The sequence below is a fragment of the Diadema antillarum genome, unplaced genomic scaffold, assembly GCF_040938485.1.
Source record: "Diadema antillarum isolate AM-2024a unplaced genomic scaffold, OU_Dant_1.0 seq00001177_RagTag, whole genome shotgun sequence".
NCBI classification, from domain to species: Eukaryota; Metazoa; Echinodermata; class Echinoidea; order Diadematoida; family Diadematidae; genus Diadema; species Diadema antillarum.
Window position 1 is genome coordinate 724 of NW_027271980.1, and position 25,357 is coordinate 26,080.

General features: G+C 40.5%; 1 protein-coding gene and 1 long non-coding RNA gene across 2 annotated transcripts in view; one reads left to right on the forward strand and one right to left on the reverse strand.

Moving 5' to 3' along the window:
- Positions 1-717: 717 nt before the first annotated feature.
- LOC139744461 (structural maintenance of chromosomes flexible hinge domain-containing protein 1-like) overlaps positions 718-25,357 on the reverse strand; it is a gene marked incomplete at its 3' end in the record, with an annotated part of 35,786 nt that continues 11,146 nt past the window's right edge. The window contains exons 6-17 of the mRNA XM_071654895.1: positions 25,236-25,240; positions 14,611-14,722; positions 13,252-13,371; positions 12,211-12,374; positions 11,013-11,320; positions 9,331-9,454; positions 8,202-8,388; positions 7,409-7,603; positions 6,116-6,244; positions 3,633-3,739; positions 1,649-1,731; positions 718-828 (exon numbers count right to left, since the gene is read on the reverse strand). Coding sequence (XP_071510996.1) covers positions 718-828; positions 1,649-1,731; positions 3,633-3,739; positions 6,116-6,244; positions 7,409-7,603; positions 8,202-8,388; positions 9,331-9,454; positions 11,013-11,320; positions 12,211-12,374; positions 13,252-13,371; positions 14,611-14,722; positions 25,236-25,240 — 1,645 coding nt within the window. The remainder of the gene's footprint in view (positions 829-1,648; positions 1,732-3,632; positions 3,740-6,115; positions 6,245-7,408; positions 7,604-8,201; positions 8,389-9,330; positions 9,455-11,012; positions 11,321-12,210; positions 12,375-13,251; positions 13,372-14,610; positions 14,723-25,235; positions 25,241-25,357) is intronic.
- Positions 19,429-22,317, forward strand: LOC139744465 (uncharacterized). Its single transcript, XR_011711831.1, has 3 exons — positions 19,429-19,525; positions 21,042-21,179; positions 21,766-22,317. It is a non-coding gene; the product is annotated as an uncharacterized lncRNA (long non-coding RNA).

Genomic DNA, 25,357 nt, shown 5'->3' on the forward strand with positions numbered 1-25,357 from the left:
CGAGTTTCCCGCACATTTTGACACCAAATTTGTGACACCCGGGGGTACGGTTCTGAAGTTACATAACCTTTCGTACATGCACGTGAGACCGAAAATGGCTCAAAAATGTGATTTTGTGTACAAAGTCAATACAAATTGGGTTTTTTCACATGGTTCATATAAATATGCTTATTTTTACTCTCAATGGCTAAAATTAATTTGTTTTAGTGGTATTATGCTTCAAAAAGGGTCTGCCACAAATTTCGATGAAAAAAACAACAAAAACAGAAGGTCGAAAAAACAAAGAAATACATAAGAAATTCATAAAACAATGAAAGACATAAGAAATTGATTTTGATACTGAATTTTATTTCAAGTACATTTGCTAAGAATGCCACAAAGAATATTTAGACCCAAAATGAGCACTTTTGGAGCTTTATTTACTGATTTAGATCAAAAAGTCTGATTTCTTGCATAAATTATCGTAATTAATCAAAATAAAATAAAAGAAGAATATTTTGGAAAATTTAAATATACGATCTTGTAGATTATATCGCACACTACCATTGTGCAAATTTCGGCGGCGATCGCGCGATCCACGGCCGAGATCTTAAGGGGGGGGGGGGGCCCCTTTAGGGCCCCCCCCCCCCCCCCCAGTCTTTTGAGCGACCAAAATAGCCCAGTCTTTTTAGGGTTAAATAAAATGGAGATTAAAACCGAAAACTTTCATCAACTCACAGTTCCAAATAATCTTCATCTCGACCTGTAGTTTCTTGGAGCTGTGCTGTGAGCCCGGTAGGCGCCCCATGGGTTGTCCCTTGCGGTTCCTGATCTCAACTTTCATCGGGCCTGCAAGACAAACAAGAACAAAGCCTCTGATAGCTGGACTCAGAGTATTAAAATGTCTAGGAGGTTCCAATTGGCTTGGTCGTGGTGGGAGAGGCATTTTGCCAACAGTGAGTGTGTGGGTGTGTGTGTTCCAGTATGCATTTACATTTTAGTGGATTATTGGTTGGTAGTTGCTCCTAGCAACCTGGGGACACATTTGCTGTATCCAACGTGAGAACAGGTGGCATATATTTTAGCCAAAGTAATATGTTTGTCAGTTTGACTACATAGAGTGATATCCATCTTTATCCTGTTTATACAGTGAGATGCTCCTTCTCTCTCTCTCCCTCTCCTCCTCTAATCTCATATCATCATTGATAATTCAATAATAGCATTTTAATGTGCTACAATTATCATCTTTTAATTTGTATATTTACAGTGCAAAAAAAAATAGTACAGTTAAAAGGAAATACAATTATGTTTGTTGAATGTGAGTTTGTGAACAAGTCACAGAATTTTGTTACTCAGCACAATTACGCCAGTTTGAATTACGACTTAGGTATTTCAACGGAATTGAATAAATATTGACCTAAATTTGTATGTGTCGGTTTTCTTGCGATGGAAAACAGCTACGAGATCCAAGGGTGGAGAACATAGTGTGTCCATCTGGGAAACAACAGAGAATTGGTTGCAACAAGGGCGTGACCGGTTATGGTCATTTTTAGCTCTCGTGAGATTCAAGTCTTGGTGTGTGTTTCGGATGGGTTTGTTGGTGCATGACAGACCAATCAGATAGACCTGCTTATATATGGGAGTTACTACCTACTGCAGGAGAACTCACCAATGCGCTTGCCTGCTGGTCGCTTCTCCGATTGGTGTATTTCATTTCCCTCCGGCCATGTGATGTCGAGGAACTCTGGCAGCCTGGCGAATTAGAGACAGAGAAAGATGAGATTCGATGAGAGAGATACGAGATAGACAGACAGAAAGAGGATAAGAGAAAGAAATAGAGAGATAGATGGATGGACAAGAATATTGAGTGGAATAGAGAGATGGTTTGATCACAGAGGAAGAGAAAATGAGAGAAATATGAGATAGACAGACAGAAAGACAAGAAACAGGAAGAAATAGAGAGATAGATGGATGGACAAGAATGTTGGTTTGATCGTTTGGAAACCTTAATGCTACACCTGGGCTCCATATCATAAAAAGTTGATATGATAGCAACTCTTGCTGGAATGGCAATTGTTATGGTAACGACAAGAACCCGGCTTTCTGATTGGCTATTGCTATGGGAAGTTGCCATTCCAGCAACAGTTGCTATCCTAACAAATTTTATGAAATGGAGCCCAGAATTGAGTTGATAAATGCACCCCCAGTCTTCACCTAGACATCAACTATGAGCACTGAACTCTACTACGGAAGGGACACTGTGCACACTCGGTTCTTGGTATGGGAGTCTCAAAATGGCGATCGCCAACTTCAATGCACTGCGCGTTACGTCTGTTCCACAGTAGAGTTTAGTGGCTATGAGTCAATTGGGCCATGGTCACCCAAGCTGCTCTCACTTCTCCATTTGCAGACTGTCGCCATTTGCAGCCCGAAGCATTGGCGGTGCGGCCAGCGGGCTAAGTTGGTAGCATGTTTGGTACACAAACAAGAGGTTCCTAGGTTGAAGCCCTAATTAGACCTGTCAAGCCAATATCATACAGTTGTCTCGCTCCTTAACAAGGCAAAGCATCATGTCCCTTGGAAAGGATAATAGGGCATGGGTCAAGGGGTCTATTCTAGGCAAGTGCTACCACCTCATGTCATTGGCTGATCAATTTCAGTGAGTGTTGCAGAAAGCACCATCTAATAAATCAGAAATATAGGGGCATACTCCAACAGTTTCAGACAACTAATTTCTCTGGGAACCTCTTGAACTTTACATTCACATCAATGAAATTGAGAAGTTACTGCAGTGCACTCAAGTTATAATGAACATAGTTATAAGTAAAAAATCAGGTCTCAACATCGCCCGCTCCATGTTTTCTATTGTTTGTTCGGTTACAAAATTTCAATATAATGAAAGAAAACTGGCGGTCCCACAGACTTTGTAATAATGGTAGTCGGCTGTATTGCATATTGTACACACAATATATTTAGCAAGTCTGATTTTTCACAAATAAGGACTTCCCGACAATTTTGCCAGTGGTTGAATTTGCAATTGCCAGAGTACAGTACTGAACAGAGAAATGTATGTGTGCATGTTGCATTCATGTTGGGATGAGAGTTAATATTTTCATGGCTTTTTTTAAATTCAGGAATACACTTGACTTGCGAAATTTGCAAGAATAAAAGCCTCACAATATATCGGGCATATACAGTAATCTTCAAGAAGATCAGAAGATGCTCTTGTGTTTAAAGGGATCGTACAGTTTTGGTTGAGACCTAATTTCGTGTTTCTAACATTTTTTGGTGAAATAATGAGAAACCTCTTATGAAATATGAAAGAGCATGTAATTCTATGAGGAATTCAATGTTTATTTGACGAAAATTGGTTTTGAAATGGCTGAGATATCCAAAAAAGAGCGATTCTAACAAAGTGTGGGACCCACACTTTATTACGATCACTTTGTTTTACTTTGTTTTTGGATGTGTCAGTCATTCCAAACCCGATTTTCATCAAATAAACTTTGAATTCCTCTTAAAATGGTATGCTCTGTGCTATATCATAAGTGTTTTCTTGGTATCTCACAAAAAGTTAAAAGCCCAATTCTCATCTCCACCAATACTGTACCATCCCTTTAATCGGAGCTGCGATCCAGGAATACAATACTCACTTTCCTTCTTCATCACTGATGCACTTTTTGATCTCCTTATCCTGGGCTTCACGGTCAAGTTTGCCCAAGGGGTAGATCTTAGTCTCGTTGTACAGCAGTCTCGGTTCCTGGAAAACAAGGAAAAGTAGAAATTACGCGGTGCATAATATATGTCCCCGCCGGAAGTAGCATTTAGTAGCAAAATGTACAATATAGGTAAAAAGATCAAGGTCAAAGGTCAAAGAAGTCAAAGGTCAAAATTCTGTGTAGAAGTTTTGAAGCCCTCACCTAGTGCCATCACATAAAGCAAACAGAATCAAAATCGGGTTAGAAATGGCGAAGGAGTAGCATTTTGTAGCCAATGTACAATATAGGTCAAAAATCAAAGGTCGAAGGTCAAAGAAGTCAAAGGTCAAAATTCTGTGTAGAAGTTTTGAAGCCCTCACCTAGTGCCATCACATAAAGCAAACAGAATCGAAATCGGGTTAGAAATGGCGAAGGAGTAGCATTTGGTAGCAAAATGTACAATACAGGTCAAAAATCAAGGTCAAAGGTCAAAGAAGTCAAAGGTCAAAATTCTGTGTAGGAGTTTTGAAGCCCTCACCTAGTGCCATCACATAAAGCAAACGGAATCGAAATCGGGTTAGAAATGGCGAAGGAGTAGCATTTTGTAGCAAAATGTACAATATAGGTCAAAAATCAAGGTCAAAGGTCAAAGAAGTCAAAGGTCAAAATTCTGTGTAGAAATTTTGAAGCCCTCACCTAGTGCCATCACATAAAGCAAACGGAATCAAAATCGGGTTAGAAATGGCGAAGGAGTAGCATTTTGAAGCAAAATGTACAATATAGGTCAAAGGTCAAGGTCAAAGGTCACAACTGAATTTCTGTGTAGAAGTTTCAAAGCTCCCATGTAGTGCTATCATATAAAGCAAACAGAATCAAAATTGGGTTAGAAATGGCGAAGGAGTAGCAAATTGAACATTCTGATCACACACGGACGCACAGACGGACGGACACACAGACACACACACGTACGGAGCCCGTTTCATAGTCCCTGCTCGAACTCGTTCGGCGGGGACAAAAAAAAAGAAGAAATCATCATGCAGGGTTTAGACTAATGCCACAGTCACATATAAACACGGATGCTCAAGGATCAACACGGTGATCCGGGGACGTCCAGGGAGATCCGGGATTTGTACACACGGCAACACGGCAGCTACACGGATAAGGCCGGAAGAGCGCGGCGTCTACACCGATAAGGCCGGAAGAGCGCGGCGTCTACACGGACAAACACGGCATCTACAAGGATCAACACGGCAGCTACACGGATCAACACGGCATCTACACGGCAGCCACACGGACCACCCCGGATTGCTCTGCCAACACGGCAATCCCCGGATGACGCCGGATGTTTTTGACCTCCAAAAGTTGCCGTGTTGGCCTCCCGGCGTCAACACGGATCTCTCCCCGGATCAGATCCGGGGTGGTCCGGGGTGATCCAGGATGTCTATGTGACTGGGGCATTAGCTTAATTTGATGTGGCTACTTTCACATTTCACAATGTTATTTCATCTCTTTAATTAACATCACTTTGAGTAAATTCAGAATTATTGCACATCTTTAAAATCAAAATATCACTGGTGCTATCATCATCATAATAAAAAATTAAATAGTTTGGGCATATCATATCAAAAGAAGTGTACATTCCACTCGACTTTATTTAGTTTTCTCATTACTGGGTTATCATATAATAATCTAATTTACGTAGGATGCAGCTATAGGTATGCCACAATGTCATCTGGAAATCTCATCAGTCACGGTGCAATCTCTCCACTGTGCTATCAGGACGCCTCAGAATATTGCTTTGAAGTTCATTTACTGTTTGTGCAATCAGCATTCAGCCGATGGGCAAATGAAGTAATTTCATTGCCTGACGTGGACAACTGATTTATTCAGCATGAGTTATGTGCAGGTTAGGCTTTCTCCCAGTCATTAACAAAAATTATGTTATAATTGCAAATTTTGAAAGGCCCTCAGTTTGACATGCTTGTCAAAGACTCTCTTCATTCACAACTATCAGGGCTAACTGCAGCATAAGAGCCTTTGAAAAGGCCAGTGCAAACAAAATTATCACACGCACACACAAACTGCAAAACATCCTTATTTTCACACAATTAAATTTCTGCTCTGAACTGTTCAAAAATGTAATCACAGGTTCTTAAATTTTTTTCTGTGCTCAAGTACACACGTTACGATCACAAAATACACACAAAGAATCAACTTGAATACAAGGCCCACATGTGACATGCACAGCACGCTACTAGTATACAAACACGGCAGTCAGCATTTATCAGCTGATGAAATGCACGGTTCAACATGTTCAAAATAAGCATGGAAAAATTGTGAAGACGTCTTTGTGGGATTTTAGAAATCGTGCTAGCAAGAATTAGCACAAAATCCCCAAGAATTTAAGTGTACCTAAAATATTATTGCGTTCACAGTACCTGGGTCAGTTCAAACTCTCCACCTGTCCCAAACACCATGCCATTCTGCACCTCCGAGTCAAAGTCACCAAAGAGCATGAACCTCTGGATGGTGCCATGGACAAGAGGCTTGGTTTTCTGGGTGCGCACCTGGATTCGGGGAAGGGCATGTTCACATTAGTAGCAAAATACATGTAAATATGCCTGATTGCCGCCTGGTACACAGACTACAGGATAGGCAATGTGTTTGATGCACTTGAACACAGCTTTATATTGGTCTATGTTACGTACTATGTTGGAATGTCTCTGACATGCACTCATACGGGTTTGTGTGTGTCTGCAAGAAAATTCTGCAATATCCTTTCCATAACTTCGTAAATGATGCTACAAAGAACAGAAAAAAAAAAATTTGCCCATTCGTAACTTGATTTAGGGATGTAGAGCTTGCACAAAAAGTCATACGCATAAATTAGCAGAATTCAAAGAGCAACAACCATATTTTGGCAAAAATTAATATTCACTCTTAAAGATTGTAATGAGCAACAGAAATGCTGATTTTCACCACAATTGCACGATCTATAGCCAAGCTATTTGGGGGTTTAATACGCCCCAATTGATATTTTGCATTACACAACACCTAAAAAGAATGTAGCTATCCGATTGGTCGATTGCCCATCACATGACATTCAGTTAAAAGTACCATAGCACCCTGTGGCTGTCGGCCATTGTGGGAAAGGGAATGCATATACTGCTTTTGCACAGGCACATCCCCATCCATCTCTCCTTTGTAGATGAACTAAAAGAATTTTGCTGGGAGATATTGAAGTATCTCAGGGAATTGCAGAAAGAGTGGTTTAAAGGGATATCTCAGAGAATTGCAGAAAGAGTGGTTTAAAGGGATAGTATTGTATTGGTGGTGATGAGGATTTGGCTTTGAACTTTTTTCTAGATAACAAGAAACCACTCATGAAATAATACACAACATACCATTCTAAAAGAATTCAAAGTTTATTAGATGAAAGTCGGTTTCGGAATGGTTGAGACACCCAAAATACAAAGTAAAACAAAGCGATCCAAATAAAAGGTGGGTCCCACCTTTTATTAGGATTGCTTTGTTTTGGATATCTCAGCCATTTCAAAACCAATTTTCATCAAATAAACGGTGAATTCCTTTTGGAATTAAAAGGCCTTTTATATTTCATTAGAGGTTTCTCATTATTTCAACAAAAAATGTTAGAAACTTGAAGTTAGGTCTCAACCAAAACTATACAATCCCTTTAAGATGAGATGCGGGGAGCGGATGTCCTTACTCACCACCTGGCCGGTGCGGTAGGTCTTCCCCTCCCACTCGATGGTCTCAAAGACCGACCACGGACCCTGCTGCCGCTTGGGAAGGTCCTTCCTCGTGATGACCTCCACGAAGTCGCTGTAGCAGATCTGTTTGTCGTATCTCTTGTGGCAATCGAGAAGCCATTCCGTGAACTGTCGCTCTATGTTCGTTCTTACAGGCTGCATGGGGAAGGAGGGGAGGCGGGAGTCGGAGGTTCAGACATACTCAGGCAACTGTCAAACAGTATGTATTTGCATCACATGGTCAAAGGGAAATGAAAAGTTAAATTTGGTATGCAACTCATCTGTCTAATTTTATGTCTTTGACACTTTAAAGAAGACAAAGCATTTGTTGCAACCAATTACAAATTGCCATTCATTGATGTGAATAAGCAATGACTATTCAGTGTTTTTGAGCAATAGCCATGATGAGTTCAGCCATGATTTATCATGACTTCCTGTATTCAGTGTTTTAGTGTAATAGCCCAACACTGCACACTGGTGCCGGTCTGCTGGTCCCAGACCGGTAAAATTCTTTGTCGGGCCAGTAACTTTTCAGGAATTGCCAAAGTTACTGGTCCGACATGACCAGTAAAAAATAGCATTGTCAGGGTCAGTTGATAGAAAAAGAGCGGCCCAACCAGGGAGAAATAGAATGCAATCGCATCGTTCCACAGTACGCAAGTTTTCGTTTTATACGTGGGAAGTTTTTACACTTGATAAAGAATGAACACGGCACTGGGATGGAGAATGCAATCGATGTCCAGCGACAACTGACCTGTCCAGCGACAATCTTCTGGAAGACCGCATTCTTGTCCTTCAGTTTCATCTCCAGGTCAATGAAGGTCAGCTTGTTCGTGCTGACCTCAAATTTGCTGTTGGCGAAGAGGACCCCCGAGATCCTGTTGTAGCATTCGGCCGGGACATTACTACGCTTCTTGGGGTTGCTGCTGCACCAGTCAAATCTTGATATATATTATAGAACAAGGAAAACAAGGTAGCAATGATCAGTCACAGAAAGTGTGTAGTTTGATATTCTACGCTGTCTAGCATCGAGCACTGTATATCATTCGCATTTATGTCGAGGCTGATGAAAGCCTGATGCATACACAAAATTTTGACAAAGAAATAATTATTAAATTTGTTCATTTGCCAATTGCCAAACTCAATAATACTTTCTCAACAATTTATTAAACTATTTAACAATTCCTTACAAAATGTATCTTTATCTTAAGCGCCTGTAGCAGAATTATCACAGTGTATCCATTTTTAGGACACAGCAGTGCCTGAAGCAAGCACTGAATTTGTGACAGATAAGATTTCATGATCACTGCCCATAAACATTGACATATTTATGCACATTACCGTATCATTCTCTGGCTTAGTTGATAAGAGCACATAAATCAACAAAAGCATCTCTAATCAGTAAAATATAAGAACAAATTCATTCATATGAAAGCTCTGATATTTGCTGATTTTCTGTCTTTGCTTACGAATGTCCTACACCTTTTAAAAATGTTTGCAACGCCCAAGTACATAACAAAGGTACCTCACATGGCACGCTTCAAACACTGGGACTGAATTCCTCAAACAAGTCACTGTGATGACATGACATGGTACCCTGAAGCAAAAGGTGTGGCACCATCCACTTTTTTTCATATTTAATTTTCCCCTTAGCTTATTCTGGTCTGATTCAGTTTGATTTTCACACGCAAATACCAGGAAGTCTTTACCCCAGGGTATCACATCACAAAGGCAAATCTACGTCTACTGAAGACACTTTAGTCACTATAAAATCTTTCAATTCAGTTCCTTTCAGGGCACCAAGTCATCTTGTAAGGGGAAAACCAAAACAAACAAGAAGCCTCGAGATATCTCAGTTGTCTGACACATTGACCGACACTCACTCGTGGACCGAGGTGTATGGGATGAGCCGGCCATTCCAGTAGCACTCAAAGATGGCCCTGTTGCCCCTGGCAGGGGGATCCAACTGCTGGTAGTCTGCCCACTCCTCATCTGGATCCTGGACATCTGTGCGGGTTGAGAATGATTACAGGGGACTACTGATAGGCATGAGCTTTGCAGTACAACATACACTCTACGGGGTGTTGAGGATGTAATTTCACCCTATCAAAATTTACCGAAAAATGCTTGTATGCCCACAAGTTAAGTAAGCAATAATATGATTTGACAAGAATCACTTCACTACAGGCTGGCCAGGCAGTGTACCTGGGATATTTATGATGATTTAATGGACTTTAAAAAAAAATCACTTGCCGCCCAGAGACTTAACTAGAATGTAATGTCAATCTGAAGCCATCAAAATTTACGGTAAATCGAGAGGAATTTGTGTCTCCCATGCAGTATAGGATCTAAAGTCAAAGTCATCTTAAACATTCACTTGCTTTTTACGAAGAATCTAAATATACAGTCAATGCAACGAGTTAGTTCGAGAATACAGTGTACAAAAGCTGCAGAAATATTGATTTCATTTTCATGTCTGCGGATGTGCTGTAAAGAGGAGCATCCATAACTGCAGGACATCAGCTCATATGGGCCTGGAAGCATGGGTAAACATGGATGGTACGATTGGATTGATCTTCCTCTGCTGCCCAATAGGGAACATTTCAAAAGTAGAAACAGCATCCGTCAACCAGGTGTGGGCGAATATAGGCATCAAACCGTACGCTCATCGGTAACAATCAACTCTAGCTGAGATTCTTTGGCTGTGTGTGTACTTACATAGAGACCAGTGATAAAGCTGAACATGATTCATTACGGGGATTCTCACATATGGTGACCATGCATCACAAAACAAACAAAAAGTGGCACCCCTTGATTTTGCGTGAGGACTCAAAAAAGGTGAAACGGGCCAACCAAGTCAATCTTGGGGTTTTTTCATAGTTTCTAAAAGAGCTATTCTTCTTCTACATTATCCCTGACTTTGGGATCATAAAATGAATAGGGAAGTGTGTTTTCAGCAATTTTTCCTACAATCCTTTTCTTTCTACAGTAGTGAGATCAGGTAAGTCTTAGGGGCCCCTTTTCATTTCTTGAAAATCATTTGCATATTCTTCACTTTACCTGTAATACCTTTTGAAGGGATAATGCTACTGTTTTGGAAGTTGGCATTAATAATGAACAGAATATGTTAATACAGCATGGCAAATTTCAGCTTAATCAAATAATATCTTCATTGTTGTTACTCCAGTGGATTACATCCTGTTTTCTGTCCCATTCATCGCACAGCTAGAACAGTCTGGCAAAGATTAAGCGCTTGAATAGACCCTATACTTCAGAACATCTTTTCTTGGTTCAAACCTTCTAGGGTGTGTGCTTTTTTTCCAATATTTAGATAGGTTAGGAGAGTCCATTTTGATTTGAGTTATACATCATTTTAAAGCTTAGAGTCTGTTTTTTTTTTCAGAATCTGCCCTTAAATAAAAATCTGTGTCTGGCGACTTTTTGTTGGTTATGGGATGCAAGGTCACATATATACAAGTTAAGGCCAGCATCCCCACTCCATGGCATCCCCATGCTTCTAGGTTTTTTAATGTAGACCTCACAAATACCCAGCTACAAGACGTACTCGGGCCGCAGTCCACAGGGTATGTCTCCCTGTCGTAGAGAAATGGATGATAGCGAACCAAGCCCTCTACGAGTCCCGTCCCCTCAACGACGACATTGAACTCAAAGGTGTCGACCGCCGATTCGATGAAGTTGGACTGCTGGTCGTCGCTGATGTCACGGAGGTTGCGCTGGCGGGGGATGTGGCCCTTCTTGTACATCGTGATGCTGATGTCGATGTTCTTGAACGGGGTTGGGGCGCGGCTGAGCGTGCTTGATAGGTGGGACTGGTTGCCGAGAGGGCCGTGGATGTAGTAGTGATAGATGTGGCTGTATTTTGTGAGAGAGCAAACAAAATACAAGCTCTAGAAGATGGGTGTATGAATGATAAGCAACATTCCTACACGGACAGCCGCGGGACAAAAGTATTACTCCAAAAGATTCCACTTGAGTTACAGGTCATCCCCTCAAACTTGGGACAGCCTTTGCAGAAGGTTTGTGGAGGCACCATGGTATACTGGTATTGGATTAGTATTGGATTAGGCTTCAAATCCTGCCAGGTGCGTTCACCTCAGACAAAATGTCTTCCTCAAAATATCTCTCTTGACCCGCATGTATAGATGGGTACCAGGGAATGCTGGGGTAATATTAATGGCAGGGCCCTCTGGAAAAAACAGTGTAAATATTGAGGAGGCTACCCTGGGTGAATAGGGCTAGATATTATCACTAAAAGCGAAGTTCACTGTACCAACTGCAAGTCATATTAATGGCAGTCCTTTAGAGTAATAGGAACAAAAGTTTCTCTCAATTTTTCTCACAATGACGAACAAATCTTTGTACTGTCTCTCTATGTACTGCATTCACAGCAGACCACAGCTGTGCGTATCATGATCAGGAAGCTTTGTAGCAAAAAATATCCCTCCACACGAAATTTTCCACATGGACTATGACTTTCAAAATTTCAGGGAAACAAGCTCATACCAAAAGCTGCCCTAAATTGTATGCATGGGACCATGACTTTTATGATTCTGGGAAACAAATTCACGTTAGCAGCTGCCCTACATGAATCCTTATCTTATGCATGGGACTATGTCCTCGAGGATTTTGTGGGGGAAACAAACTCACATTAGTAGCTGCCCTACATGAATTCTTATGCATGGGGCTATGACCTTTGGGATTTTGTTGGGGGGGGGGGGGGGGGGGGGGGGTAACAAACTCACGCCAGCTGTCGGCTCCAGTGGGAGAAGTCCTCCTTGAGGAAGCGGATGTGCTGCTGCCGGATTCCGGTGATAATGACGTGGGTGAAGCTCTCTTTCCTACTCTCTTCCTTGATCAGTTCCTGGAGGTTCTCATCGTCTCCCAGGGCGTGGCTACACTCTCCTGGCTGTGACGTGAGTAACAGGTGGAAGAAAGTCACAGTGCAAGAGAAAAATAGGAACATTACAACAAATCTCTCTCACTCTACCTATCTATCTATCTATCTATCTATCTATTCATCTCTCTTTCTTTCTCAATCTACAATCTATCTAACTATCCATCTATTCATATCCATCCACTCCCACCCACCTACCTACCTACCTACCTAATTCCTCAGTGTCTAATCAATAAAGGAGGTACCATTATCTATCTATCTATCTATTTATCTATCTATCTAGTATCTATCTATCTTTCTATCTACCTACTGTAAAAGTGGAAATTTTCGCGGTGTTGAAATTTCCGCGCATTTCGCGCAAACAGAAACTAGTGCAAAAATAAAAGCACACTAATATTTCTGCTTGCCATATATTCCTGTAGTTGATGTCTTGATACCGCGGAATGAAAAACAAGCGAAACTCTTCTTATCCGGCCGAGCGCGAAAAATTAGTCACGCGAAAATATCCACTTTTACAGTATCCATCTATCTATCTATTTATCTATCTATCTATCTATCATCCCACCTACCTACCCACCTACCTACCTAATTCCTCAGCGTCTATGCAATAAAGGCAGTAACGTCGCGCATTCGTCCATCACAGGTGAATGCTCGCCAGCCAGTTCAAGCTGACAAAGTCACTAGGACGAGTAACAAAACTGTACTAACTGTGATTTTCAGCAGTAAGTGAAAGTCCAGTTGGAGCAGATTGAATTCCATGTTGTCAAGGTAAGTTTGTCTCACATATCAGAACATCAGCATACAGGAGGATAAACATATAAACGCATACAGTGGAGCAGCAAACTTAATGGCAAGGTGCGCTGGCGCTAAAAGGAGTACAAAACGCTACCTGACGATTGTTGATGATGCCACTGTAGATGGCCTCCCGATTCCTCTCCCGTCTCTCAAACTCTTCCCTCGACACGGTCATTTCATGCACGTCTTTGGAATCCTTTGGTTTACTGATCATCTGAAGGAGGGAGGGGAAGAGAAGGAAGTCATAGTTTGTGGTCCCATAAAGTTTGGCAGAATATTGGGCCAATAGTACTGTCATACTTCCAAAGAATACTGTTTCCTTTCTTTCTCTCTTCTTTTTTTTTTTTTATTAACCACGTCCAGGAAATATCTTTGGTGTGGTGCTATATCTGTTGAATATAATTTATACCAATCATTGCGATTGTTTCATTTGTAGGAGAAAAAAAGCAAACAAACAACTAATTCACTTGAGCTCTTTGTTGTCAGATACATAATAGGTTGATTGCAGGACTGAAAGGGACTGTACACAACGGGTTGAGGTGGGGAGTCAGGTTTATAATATTCCTAAGTGAGATGAGAAACCTCTTTGGAATAATGAAAGAGCATGTAATTTTAAGATGGATTAAACATTTATTTGATGAAAATTGGTTTTCAAATGGCTGAGATATCCAAAAAAAGTGATAATAATAAAGAGCAACAGGCCACGCCTTTGATTATGATCTTTTTGTTTCACCTTGTTTCCTGATATCTCAGCCATTTCAAAACCGATTTTCATCAAACAAACTTTTGATACCCCTTAGAACTGCATGCTATTTGACATCTCATAGAGTGGTTTCTGAATTTATCTCGCAAAATGTTAAAAGCTAATTTAAAAAGCATTTTAATTTGCAAATGTAAATCTTTGGCCGATTCTTTGTCTAAATTGACCAAACAGTCCCTGTTTCTTGCTCAAATTGGTAAATACCTGAGTATTTTCTTCAGCTTCAGTGCAGACTAAATCAATTTGCCAAATTCCTCCAAACAGAATTCTTTCTCCAACTCAGAATATGCATTTTGTCAGATTTTTTTTTGTTTTGGACCAACTGTTATAAGCTATTGAAATCCTTACATCTGATTGGCTGAGAACAAATTTTCACAAAAAAAATCCAACCAAATGCTTCATGAAATGCCCCCAAACCTCCTCTTGCACTAAGAGGCCATCTTTTTTTTTTCTCCTCATGTAACAAAACAAAAAAATACATTATGTCGAACATTATCACATTAATGTGGTTCTGCTTGTCAATTACCATTGTTTAACCCTTTCTGCGCCAGGGACTTTGGACTGTGTGTGGAACACTATTGGGGTTTTCTGTACAAATCTGCACTCAAAGCACGCACAGAGTTAAATGTGATTTACAAGGTAAAGCACAGGCATCACGAAAAGGAGCAAGATTTGGATTCCATTTTGACTCACCCGAGCGGAATCGCCGATAAAGAACACCGCCTGCTTGCCACCAACGCCAAAATAAGAGATGTCGCTGTTGAGTGACAGCGGGATATTTTCCTCCTCATTCTCATTATTCTCGCTGTAGAAATTATAAGAAGCAATCATAAAATCAGGCACCTGTGATAAAACTTTTTTTTTTGCAATTGTTCCATGTACACATCATGTCATTCTGTCTCAACGAAATCATCACCTTAGTGATAAATTTGTTCGAGGTATTATACAGCAAAAGTTAGGAGAGAAAGTGAGCACATTAACACTGTGAACAAATGAAAAATGAACAGTCCTGACATGAACATTTGGAGCTCAAAAATTAATTTTCTGTGGTGTTTCAAAAATAACTAGAAATGTCGCTACAGCGACTGGTTATACCCCCGCCAAACAACATTTCATATTAAGCTTTGGTCAAAACAACATTTCATAAGCTTTGAAGAAAAAACCGAGGAAGTAATTAAATCCGCAAGATCTTTCCTTGATCTTCTGCCATTAATATGCCGTTACCATGGCAACGTACTTTCGGGTACTGTCGAAAAGTGCGTCTTGCACATCTACAACCAAAGGCACACATCTGTACCAAGTTTCATGGAAATTGGGCAAAAACTGAGGAAGTAGTTTGCAACACAAAATTTTCCATCATTTTGGCTCATAATATGTGAGCTGTTACCATGGCAACATACTTTTTGTCACTGTCAAGAAATGTGTCATGCTGACCTATATCCTAAGACAAACATTCAATATGAATTCCATGAGAATTGGAAGAACACTGATGAAGCAGTTTTGCCATGAAGCATTTTGCCCTATATTTTACCAATAACATGCCGTTACCATGGCAACGCACTTTTTGCCACTGCGGAAATATGTGTCTTGCACATTAACATATTCAGATGAACATCTGTACCTAATTTCATAAAAATTGATCAAAAACTGTGGGAGGAGTTCGCGACACAAGATTTGTACCCATTTTTGCCCATAATATGCCGTTACCATGGCAACGTACTTTTGGGTACTGTCAAAAAATACGTCTTGCACATCTACAACCCAAGGCACACATCTGTGCCAAGTTTTATGGGAATCAGTTGAAAACTGAGGAAGTAGTTCGCGACGCAAGATTTGCAACGGACCGACCGCCCGACCGACCGCCCGACCGCCCGACCGCCCGACCGCCCGACCGACCGACCGACCGTCCGCTGATTCCTATATACCCCCTTCAAACTTCGTTTGGCGGGGGTATAATAAAAGTGATCAAAGAGAAATTCTGCTGTTTCTCTCTATCTCATATATATTTTTATGCAATCTAAATTCTTGTGGAATTATTATTTGTTCCAGGTTAATTCATTTGCATTCCAAACCATAACAGCAAAACATTAAGGGAATAATTATATTGTATTGTTTAATGATATTGTATTGTGCCTTTTGTTAAATAGCCAAACAAATAGTAAATATAAGTACCATAAGATGCAGCAGGAGTAGCAGTAGTAGAAGTAGTCACAATAATAACAACATTCCCTGCCTACTGTCAACATCTTCAAGACTATCATTATTATTATCATCATTATCATCATCAATATGGTAAATAAAGTCACCAGGAAGAACCCAGAATGTCTAAACATAACAATGTCTTAACAGTTACAAAGAAGCCTGTATGTGGCAGAACCACCCAACTTAGCAAGCGTAACTAGCAAAAATATCACACCACGTGCCAAATATTTTCAGTGCCGAAAACTCCATTGTACTGAGGTTTTTCTGACAACCTTATCTGCGCCCAGGCACTGAGCAAGGTTTTGAGGGACTATGTGTGTCATTTTTTTCTTTTTGACTATACACGATTTATACAATTAAAGGGGACCGCCGGAAGATTTTCAGACTCTTACATTTAAACAACTATAAATGAGTTATACTGAGTACAGTTTCAGAAGTTATAGTGACTGGGATGACGAATACCGGTAATAACAAATTGCAATGAACAAGGATGATGACATTGCAGCCTCACCATAAGATTGCACGAGTTGGGGCTCAAGGAAGCAGAACAAAAGAAGAAGGCATGCATACTGTAGATTCTATACAGATAAACTTAAAAACAAGTGGTATTGTAATGGAATTGCACTGCTTCATTTCTGAGATATGTGGGGCTCCTACGTCATCAACACTGTTCAGTGTAATTTGTTCAAGATTTTCAGGTTTTTGGTTTCTCTGTTCAAGGGCCACAATAAATTCCATAAGTCTATACATGGAGCTGTTGATTTACGCACTACATGATGTGAAATTATGAAATTCATCAGGAATGCCCCTTTAAACCGTTGAGGACGAGTCCCGAGTATACTCGGGCAGGTGTCTGTGAGAAATGCGTGTTGCAGCAAAATCAAACCGTCCTTAAAGGGACTGGGGATGAGTGTTGGAACCCAAAATGCAAAAGTGCTATTTCATGAAGTGAAACAGGCAAAAACAAGGACCAATGTCTATGAAAGGACTAAGCAATGAAAAAGAATCGATGAAAAATACGGCATTATGAAGATATCTATGATTTTTTGAAGAGCGTTACATGTAACGCTTGTCAAAATCACGGGGGGTCGGCTTAGAGGCTCTCCGTTCAAGTGTTGTTTTTGCCTCCCTCTTTTGTCCGATTTTGGCACAGCGTTAATGTATTGCCTTCTCCTCGGCGAAAAGCAAGCCCAAGATATCGCCCCTATTGCGAGGCGAAACCCGGGTGCCTGTTCACTGGCTAGCGAGCGTTATCGGTGCATTTCCCGGGATCCGCCCGGCAGCTTGTAGCTGGCACGGGTCCGCTTGAACTCTGATCTGCTGGCTGCGTATAAATACCATCCACACTAACAATGGAGCCGCAGGTGGAGAGCGAGAGATCTGTCTCCAAGAAGAGGAAGACCATGAAAACCAGTGACAGAGTATGGAGATGGTGACAGAAAAATAAAATGTAGAGTCCCAATTCCCCTCAAGACACTAGAAGATAAGGGGCTGAACGACAGAGATGTCATTTCACTTCGGCTGGATCGGTAATAAATTTGTGAAACTCAGAAGACCTCATAGTCATACTAGTTCAGTGTGAGTAGGACCTATAACAACTGTTACAGTGTTTAGTGTTGTTAGTGTAACATTAATTGATAGAGATGTCACTTAGAGGATCTACACACACTATTGGCCTACTATTTAGTAATACTGATAGTAGGCCTAGATTAGTAATTTTGTTAGGTGTCCTATGCCACACCCTAACATTTTTCTATTAAACTAAAAGATATAGTCCTATACCGGTACTTGTAGGCCTATCAGAGTTTGCCTGAGATTTTTAATACTCACATATGTGGAGAAAGGCTACATGCAGATTCACAAAAAGGTGTATTCAGAATGCGATTGAGGTATGGTAGGTATCTTAGACCTAGACCTATGTATTTTGAGACCCATAATTTAATGACATGAAAGTAGAATAGGGCAACATAATCCAGTATACGGTAAAATAGGAATTCGCGTATTATCTACATGCAAAACACTTTATTAGCGTGCCATTTCTTAATGTGAACAGCGATTTATGTGTAATTAATAGAGAAGCACATTTCAAAAAGGAGAAATGTTGAGCCAAATTTGGGATGTCATTCATAGGCAAAAAAATTTCCAGTTATGGTAACTATACACAGCCCAGTCGCTGTACGTACATAGCGACAGGATTCGCACAGTGTACTTACAGCGTGTGGTCGGGCTACAGCTATAATGGCAGAGAAAAAGGGCCTCGGACTAGGAGTGGTAGACGCTGTAAGTACGGTACGCTGTGCGAATCCTGTCGCTATGTACCTACGTACAGCAACTGGGCTGTGTATAGTTACCATAAGTTAACATGGAAATTTTTTTGCCTATGATTAGTATGAATGACATCCCAAATTTGGCTCAACATTTCTCCTTTTTGAAATGTGCTTCTCTATTACACATAAATCGCTGTTCACAGTAAGAAATGGCACGCTATTTGTGTTTTGCATGTAAATACGCGAATTCCTATTTTACCGTATTCTGGATTATGTTGCCCTATTCTACCTTCATGTCAAATTATGGGTCTCAAAATGTCGAAATAAGAAAGTTACGACACTCATCAGAACTGACGTTTGTTACAAATTGGCGATAGGCGAGAAATCCAATTTTACGAAACGACACTGAATGAATGAAAGTGTCAGCGAATCTGGTAACTCTCGGTTTTTACAAAATACTTTGTGGAGACTCAACTGTGTATATGTTGTCATCACAGCTATGATCGGACCAAAAACGTGAATTCACATGTTTGGTAAGGTACCAGTACCTTGTTATTGTCTCCGGTACACATGGCATTGCAAAAATGTTGATTGAAGTGTATCTATTGTGCGTACATACATAAGTGGCTAATGGCGTATATGCATTGTAGCGCAGTTCACTCAGTCTCTATAGTGTAGTGGTTAATGGTGTATGCTTTGTAGCACAGTAGGTGCTAATTGTTGAGAAAGGTCTGTCGGATATTATTGTGGGTATCTTTTGTAGAGCAACAGCCAGCATCGCATTCAAGGACCATCCTGACTAGGCAGCTCAGTGAAGCCAGTGACAGCCCCTCTGGTCAGTTGAGACCAGCCCTCCCAGCTACCCAGCTTGATGAAGCCAGTGAAATTCCCTCTCGTCAGTTTTGACCAGCTACCCAGCTCGGTGAAGCCAGTGACATCCCCTCTCATCAATTGAGACCAGCCCTCCTAGCTAACCAGCTTGATGAAGCCAGTGACATTCCCTCTCGTCAGTTTCGACCAGCTAGCCTATACCCGGCTTGATGTCCCCTCTCATCAGTCGAGACCAGCCCTCCCAGCTTGATGAAGCCAGTGACATCCCCTCTTGCCCATTGAGACCAGCCCTTCCGTTGGTACAAAAGGTTTGTACAAACTAACTTTAATTACCTGGTACTATTTTAATACACCTAGATCCAACAACTGTTTTGAACCTGCAAATGAAAGTTAATGTTGATATTTAGTACACAAAACATCAATAAATTGAATAGATAACTCTGTGTTCTCAAACGATGCTGTTCTTATTCTTGCTGTAATTTAACTTATAACATTTTTTTTTAAAACCCAAAGCTGTGGTAGTGGTTAATAAGATTATGGTTGTCTTGATCATTACTTTTAGGGTTACAAGTTACATAGTTTGTACATTGCAGCCACATATAGGCCTACTATATGATTGTATGTGGAATTATACAGACCCCCAAATCCCTTGCATGTGGCTGGATTGAAAGACATCATAGGCCCGATATGAGGTTGTATACACAACATATAAATAAATAGGGCCTACTTTGTAGATGGGTAATTCCATGAAGTTGGGGCAGTGTCCATGTATGTAGCATCGTGATATTGACAAAATACATGTCGGCATAACTCAATATCAATTATGCTATACATTTATTGTTTGTAGGCTTTACATTTGCATTGAGGCCACACATTTTCCTGGAAATTTTGTGCCATTCAGACTCAATTTTAATGAAGTTATTAAACAATATGTAACACTGTGTCCTGGAGCATCGTGACGTGTCCACGTAGCGTCGTGATATTTTAAAATTTGGTCCAAAGAGACAAATTATGGCAATGAGCTTGACCAAAATTTGATGCAATATGCATATTTACAAGGTATGAATAAGATAGCTAAATATCTCAAATTTCCTGTACACAGTTTCAATTTTAAAAGAAAATTACAAAATGTATCACGATGCTATGCGGTGTCCTTTTTTGTGTAAAACTGTGGAAAGGAGAGTTAAGATATTTAGCTATCTGACTAATCTAGTAATTATGCATATTATATCAAATTTTGGTCAAGCTAATTGCCTTAATTTGTCTTTTAGGACCAAATGTTTACTATCACGATGCTACATGGACACGTCACGATGCTACAGGACACCATTACATATCGTTTTAATAATTTCATCAAAATTGAGTCGGAATGGCACAAAATTTCCAGGAAAATGTATGGTCTCAATACAACTGCAAAGCCTATAAACAATACATGTATAGCATAATTAGTATTGAGTTATGCTAAAATGTCACACTTCGTGCCCCAACTTCACAGAATTACCCAGATGCACAATGAGAGGCTGAGGTCATCCCGACGTCATGTGCAGTGTCAACTCATCAAAAATTTGGCTAGGGTCTCTGTAGGTCTTATTTTCCTTTTTGCTATTTAAGTTCTACAGTAGACAGTCTATTTCTAACATATTTCATGGAGTTTTCTCTGTTGCATGTATGTGAGCACTACAAGATAAAGCTACCTGGTAGACTCTACACTGAAATACATGGGATAGCAAGTTCTGTGACTAAATTTACAGATTGGTGAAGAACTAACGGGACTATCCTAATTGTAAGTCCGTGTTAATGCCTTTCATTGTGTCTGATATACAGATGAACTCCAGTCCAGATGCCCCTGTGAAATGGAAAAAGGACAAGTTCATGAATGCCGTTGCCTTCTCCAATTAGTTGTGGAGGAAAATGCTACTCTGAGGAAAGGACTTGGGTCAAATTGAAGTGGATCAAAACCTGGTGAGAGTGCTGACAGATATTGATTTTATCAGAGCCTGGGCAGATGTAAGGAGATAACAGGTTACTGTAAAAGTGGATATTTTAGCGCGACTAATTTTTTGCGGTCGGCGGGGTAAGAAGAGCTTCGCATGTTTATAGTTCCGCGGAATCAAGACATCAACTACTTGAACAAATGGCGAGCAAAAATATTCGCATGCTTTTATTTTCGCGCTAGTTTCGGCTTACGCGAAATGCGTGAAAATTTCAACCAACACCGCAAGAAATTTCCACTTTTACAGTAGATGATGAAGACGTCCCTTTGGCATGCATATTAGGGAATTTTTATGTAAATATCATAAATAAAATGAGCTATTTTCATTGGACTTTCAGCATATAACATAATTGCTTTCATCAGTACTAAACTTGTCATTGCTTGAATGATAGTCTTTAAAGAGAATATTTACTATGTGTATTACTGAATAGTTAATTGAGTCTATATGAGTAGTAAAATAATTTTTCATTGTAAATGTGTAGTAGTTACTTTATTACCAACATTCAGTCATTAGATGAGAGATCAATAGAATGTGCTTGTTGGCCTCTATTGCAGTGGAACAGCTAGCATCACATCCAAGTGCCATCACAGATATCCAGGTTGTTGAAGCCAGTGACACCCCCTCTCGCCAAATAAGACTGCCTCTTCTAGGCTACGCAGCTCGGTGAGACCTGTGACATCCATCTCGCCAGTGGAAACCAGCCCTCTCTGCCACCAAGCTCAGTGAAACCAGTGACATCCCCTCTCATCAATCAGAACCAGCCCTCCCAACTACTTAGCTCCATGAAGCCAGTGACATCCCCTCTCATGTTCTTCTTTGTGGCTGGCAAATGTTTGAAAACTGAACTTGGATGACTTCAATATCATAATTATGTTGAGTGCATCCAAGTGATGGCAATGATAATAGCTCTGACACCAGTTCTTCCTGTAGGCCTACTGTCAATTTATGCCTTCATTGTGTATTATAGCAAAAGACATGTTAGTAATGAAAAAGCTGCACCTTTGTACCAGGATTGTTGGGGATTCTGATAAATGCACATTGAACATGAATAACATCAATTCCAATCATAGACTACATTCATGTGATGGCAGTGATAACTGATATGACACTACATTTACATCTCTGAACTCTCTATTTCTGTCTTTCCTGTGAGGTAACAACAAACATGTTAGTACTCAAATGTGTGAATCAGAATGAAACAGTGAATTGATTGCCTGGAAAATTTGTTCTTGCCCTATGTAGCAAGTAGGGAAAATAAATCCTGTAAACTCCTAAACTGCATGTGCGTTAAACTGTTACTGGAAACTGAAAGGGCTGCAATATCCAGGCACAAAGTGTTTTGTCCTTTTTTAGCTCACCTGAGCCGAAGGCTCAAGTGAGCTATTGCGATCGCTCTTCGTCCGGCGTCCGTCGTGCGTCGTCCGTCGTCCGTCGTGCGTAAACTTTTTACATTTTCATCTTCTTCTCGAGAACCCCATGACCGATTTTCACCAAACTTGGCAGGTAGCATGCCTAGGGGGATAGGATCTCAATTTGTTCAAATGGGCACCATGGCCCACCTGGGGGGCCCCAGGGGAGCCCAAACACCCTAAAATTAAGGAATCTTTAAAAATCTTCTTCTCTAGAACCAGAAGTGATAGGGCTTAATTGATACTATGAGTAAGTACATTGATGAATGTAGTTTCAAGTTTGTTCATGGGGGAATCAGGGGTGCCCCCCTTGGGACCCAGGGGAGGGGGGTGGGGAGGAGTCCTATTGGGGCCTAAATTGTACATTTTCATCTTCACTTTGAGATCGCCATATCTGATTTTCACCAAACTTGGTAGGTAGCATCCCTAGGGGGATAGGATCTCAATTTGTTCAAATGGGCACCATTGCCCACCTGGGGGGTCCCTAGGGGGCCAAACCCCCTAAAATTAAGGAACCTTTAAAAATCTTCTCTAGAACCAGAAGCGATAGGGCTTAGATGATACTATGAGTAAGTACATTGATGACTGTAGTTTCAAGTTTGTTCATGGGGGAATCAGGGGTGCCCCCCTTGGGACCCAGGTGAGGGGGTGGGGAGGGGTCCTAATGGGGCCTAAATTGTACATTTTCATCTTCACTTTGAGATCGCCATGTCTGATTTTCACCAAACTTGGTAGGTAGCATCCCTAGGGGGATAGGATCTCAATTTGTTCAAATGGGCACCATTGCCCACCTGGGGGTCCCTAGGGGGCCAAACCCCCTAAAATTAAGGAACCTTTAAAAATCTTCTCTCGAACCAGAAATGATAGGGCTTAGATGATACTATGAGTTAGTACATTGATGACTGTAGTTTCAAGTTTTTTTCATGGGGTTGGCGGATTCATTCCCCCCCCCCCCCCCCCCCCACGCCCTTAGGACCCAGGAGAGGGCTGGGGAGAAGTCCAACACTTGTAATGGAGCCTGAATTGTACATGTTCATCTTCTTCTTGAAAACCTCAAGATGAATTTCGACCAAACTTAGCAGGTAGCATCCCTAGGGGGATAGAATCTTAATTCCTTCAAATGGGCACCATGTCCCTCTTGGGGGCCCCCTAGGGGGCCCACCCCCCCCCCCCCCCCCCACATTGAGGAATATTTAAAATCTTCTGCTCTAGAACCAGAAATGATAAAGCAAAGTTAACCATGAGTTTGAACATTGATGACTTTAGTTCCAAGTTTGTTAATTGCAGATTCAGATCCAGGACTGCCTGCCCCCTCCCCCCCCCCTACCCCCCCCCCCCCCCCCGAGTTGAGGGGGGGGGGGGGGGAGGGATCCATATGCAGACCTAAAGTTTCCAATGTTCTCAGGTAAGAGTGTGCAAGAATGCATGGAAGGTGAAATTGCGATACTCAGGTGAGCGCGTGACCCGCGGGTCTCTTGTTTTTCATTTGGTCTTTTTTCCCCCTGTGTTTCCCAGGTGTTTCAGAGGTGAAAAACTACAATTACTCCGTTACGATAAAATATTGCATCAGTGTTTTAAAGTGAACTTATGCAGGGCTGTCATGCACAACAGTGTACATCACTGAAGGGCCTTTCACACATTTCATTATTGCTCTAACTATTATTATTATTACTACTACTACTATTGTTGTTGTTGCTAATTTTTTATTACTATCATCATCTTCATAATGATTATTATCCTCATCATTTATGTGATCACTGATATCATGCCATGTGTTACATTCAAGTGGCACAGCAGGTCCTACACAGTAGCATTGTCCATCAGCATTTTGGAAGACACTTTTTCAGCACAAAATTTTGTGATAACTCTATCAAATCACATTATTATGAGGACAATATTTTTGTGGTAAATGGAGTTTGTGCCCTTGTAATATTCATTGCATCTATATTTTGTGGCCAAAAAAAAAAAGTATGAATTTTGATAAACAAATGTGTTGGAAGTGCTTCAAACAAGATGTTCAGTTTTCATTCACATAGATATAAAAATACATTGTAATATACATTTTGGTAGGTCCCTACATGATGTTCTACTGATATAATTGTATATGCTCAAACCCTAAACCAATTGTGTTTTGACAATGCAATATGTAGAAGGTCTCCACACTGAAATAGTATAGTGTTCTTTGTACTTGAAGTCATTAACCCTGTGACATTGATTCTTGGACTTTCACTTCAATATTTTTTCCCTGCAAATGTACAAGTTATTTGAAAGTGGTTGCATTTGTAAGGTTCTTTTAATTTACATGTTATACATTGTAGTATTATTATCATAATTGTTCAATATGATAGGAGTATAATGTGTAGATGCCCAAATTGACTAATGACAGAATGCTGAGCAGTTTCTTTTTTCTTTTTTTTTTTCTGCAAATGATTACCTTACCTGTGTCAATTGGCAATCTTTGCTATACAATTATTTCTATTATGACATTTTATATTTAAAAGATATAGGCCTACATGCAAGTAGCCAGCACAGATTTGTTATCTCTACATTGTATATCACATCACATTACTGTGAGAGCAGTTTCTAAATACATGTAGCACATTTGCAATTAGAACCTGTGCTCATGATGCAACACCAAATGCAAATATACATGCAAAGATAAAAGAAAATGTAAGGTCAGTGTACCCTGGTACACACAACTTCTAATGTAGGTCCCATGTACACATGCAATTTATAT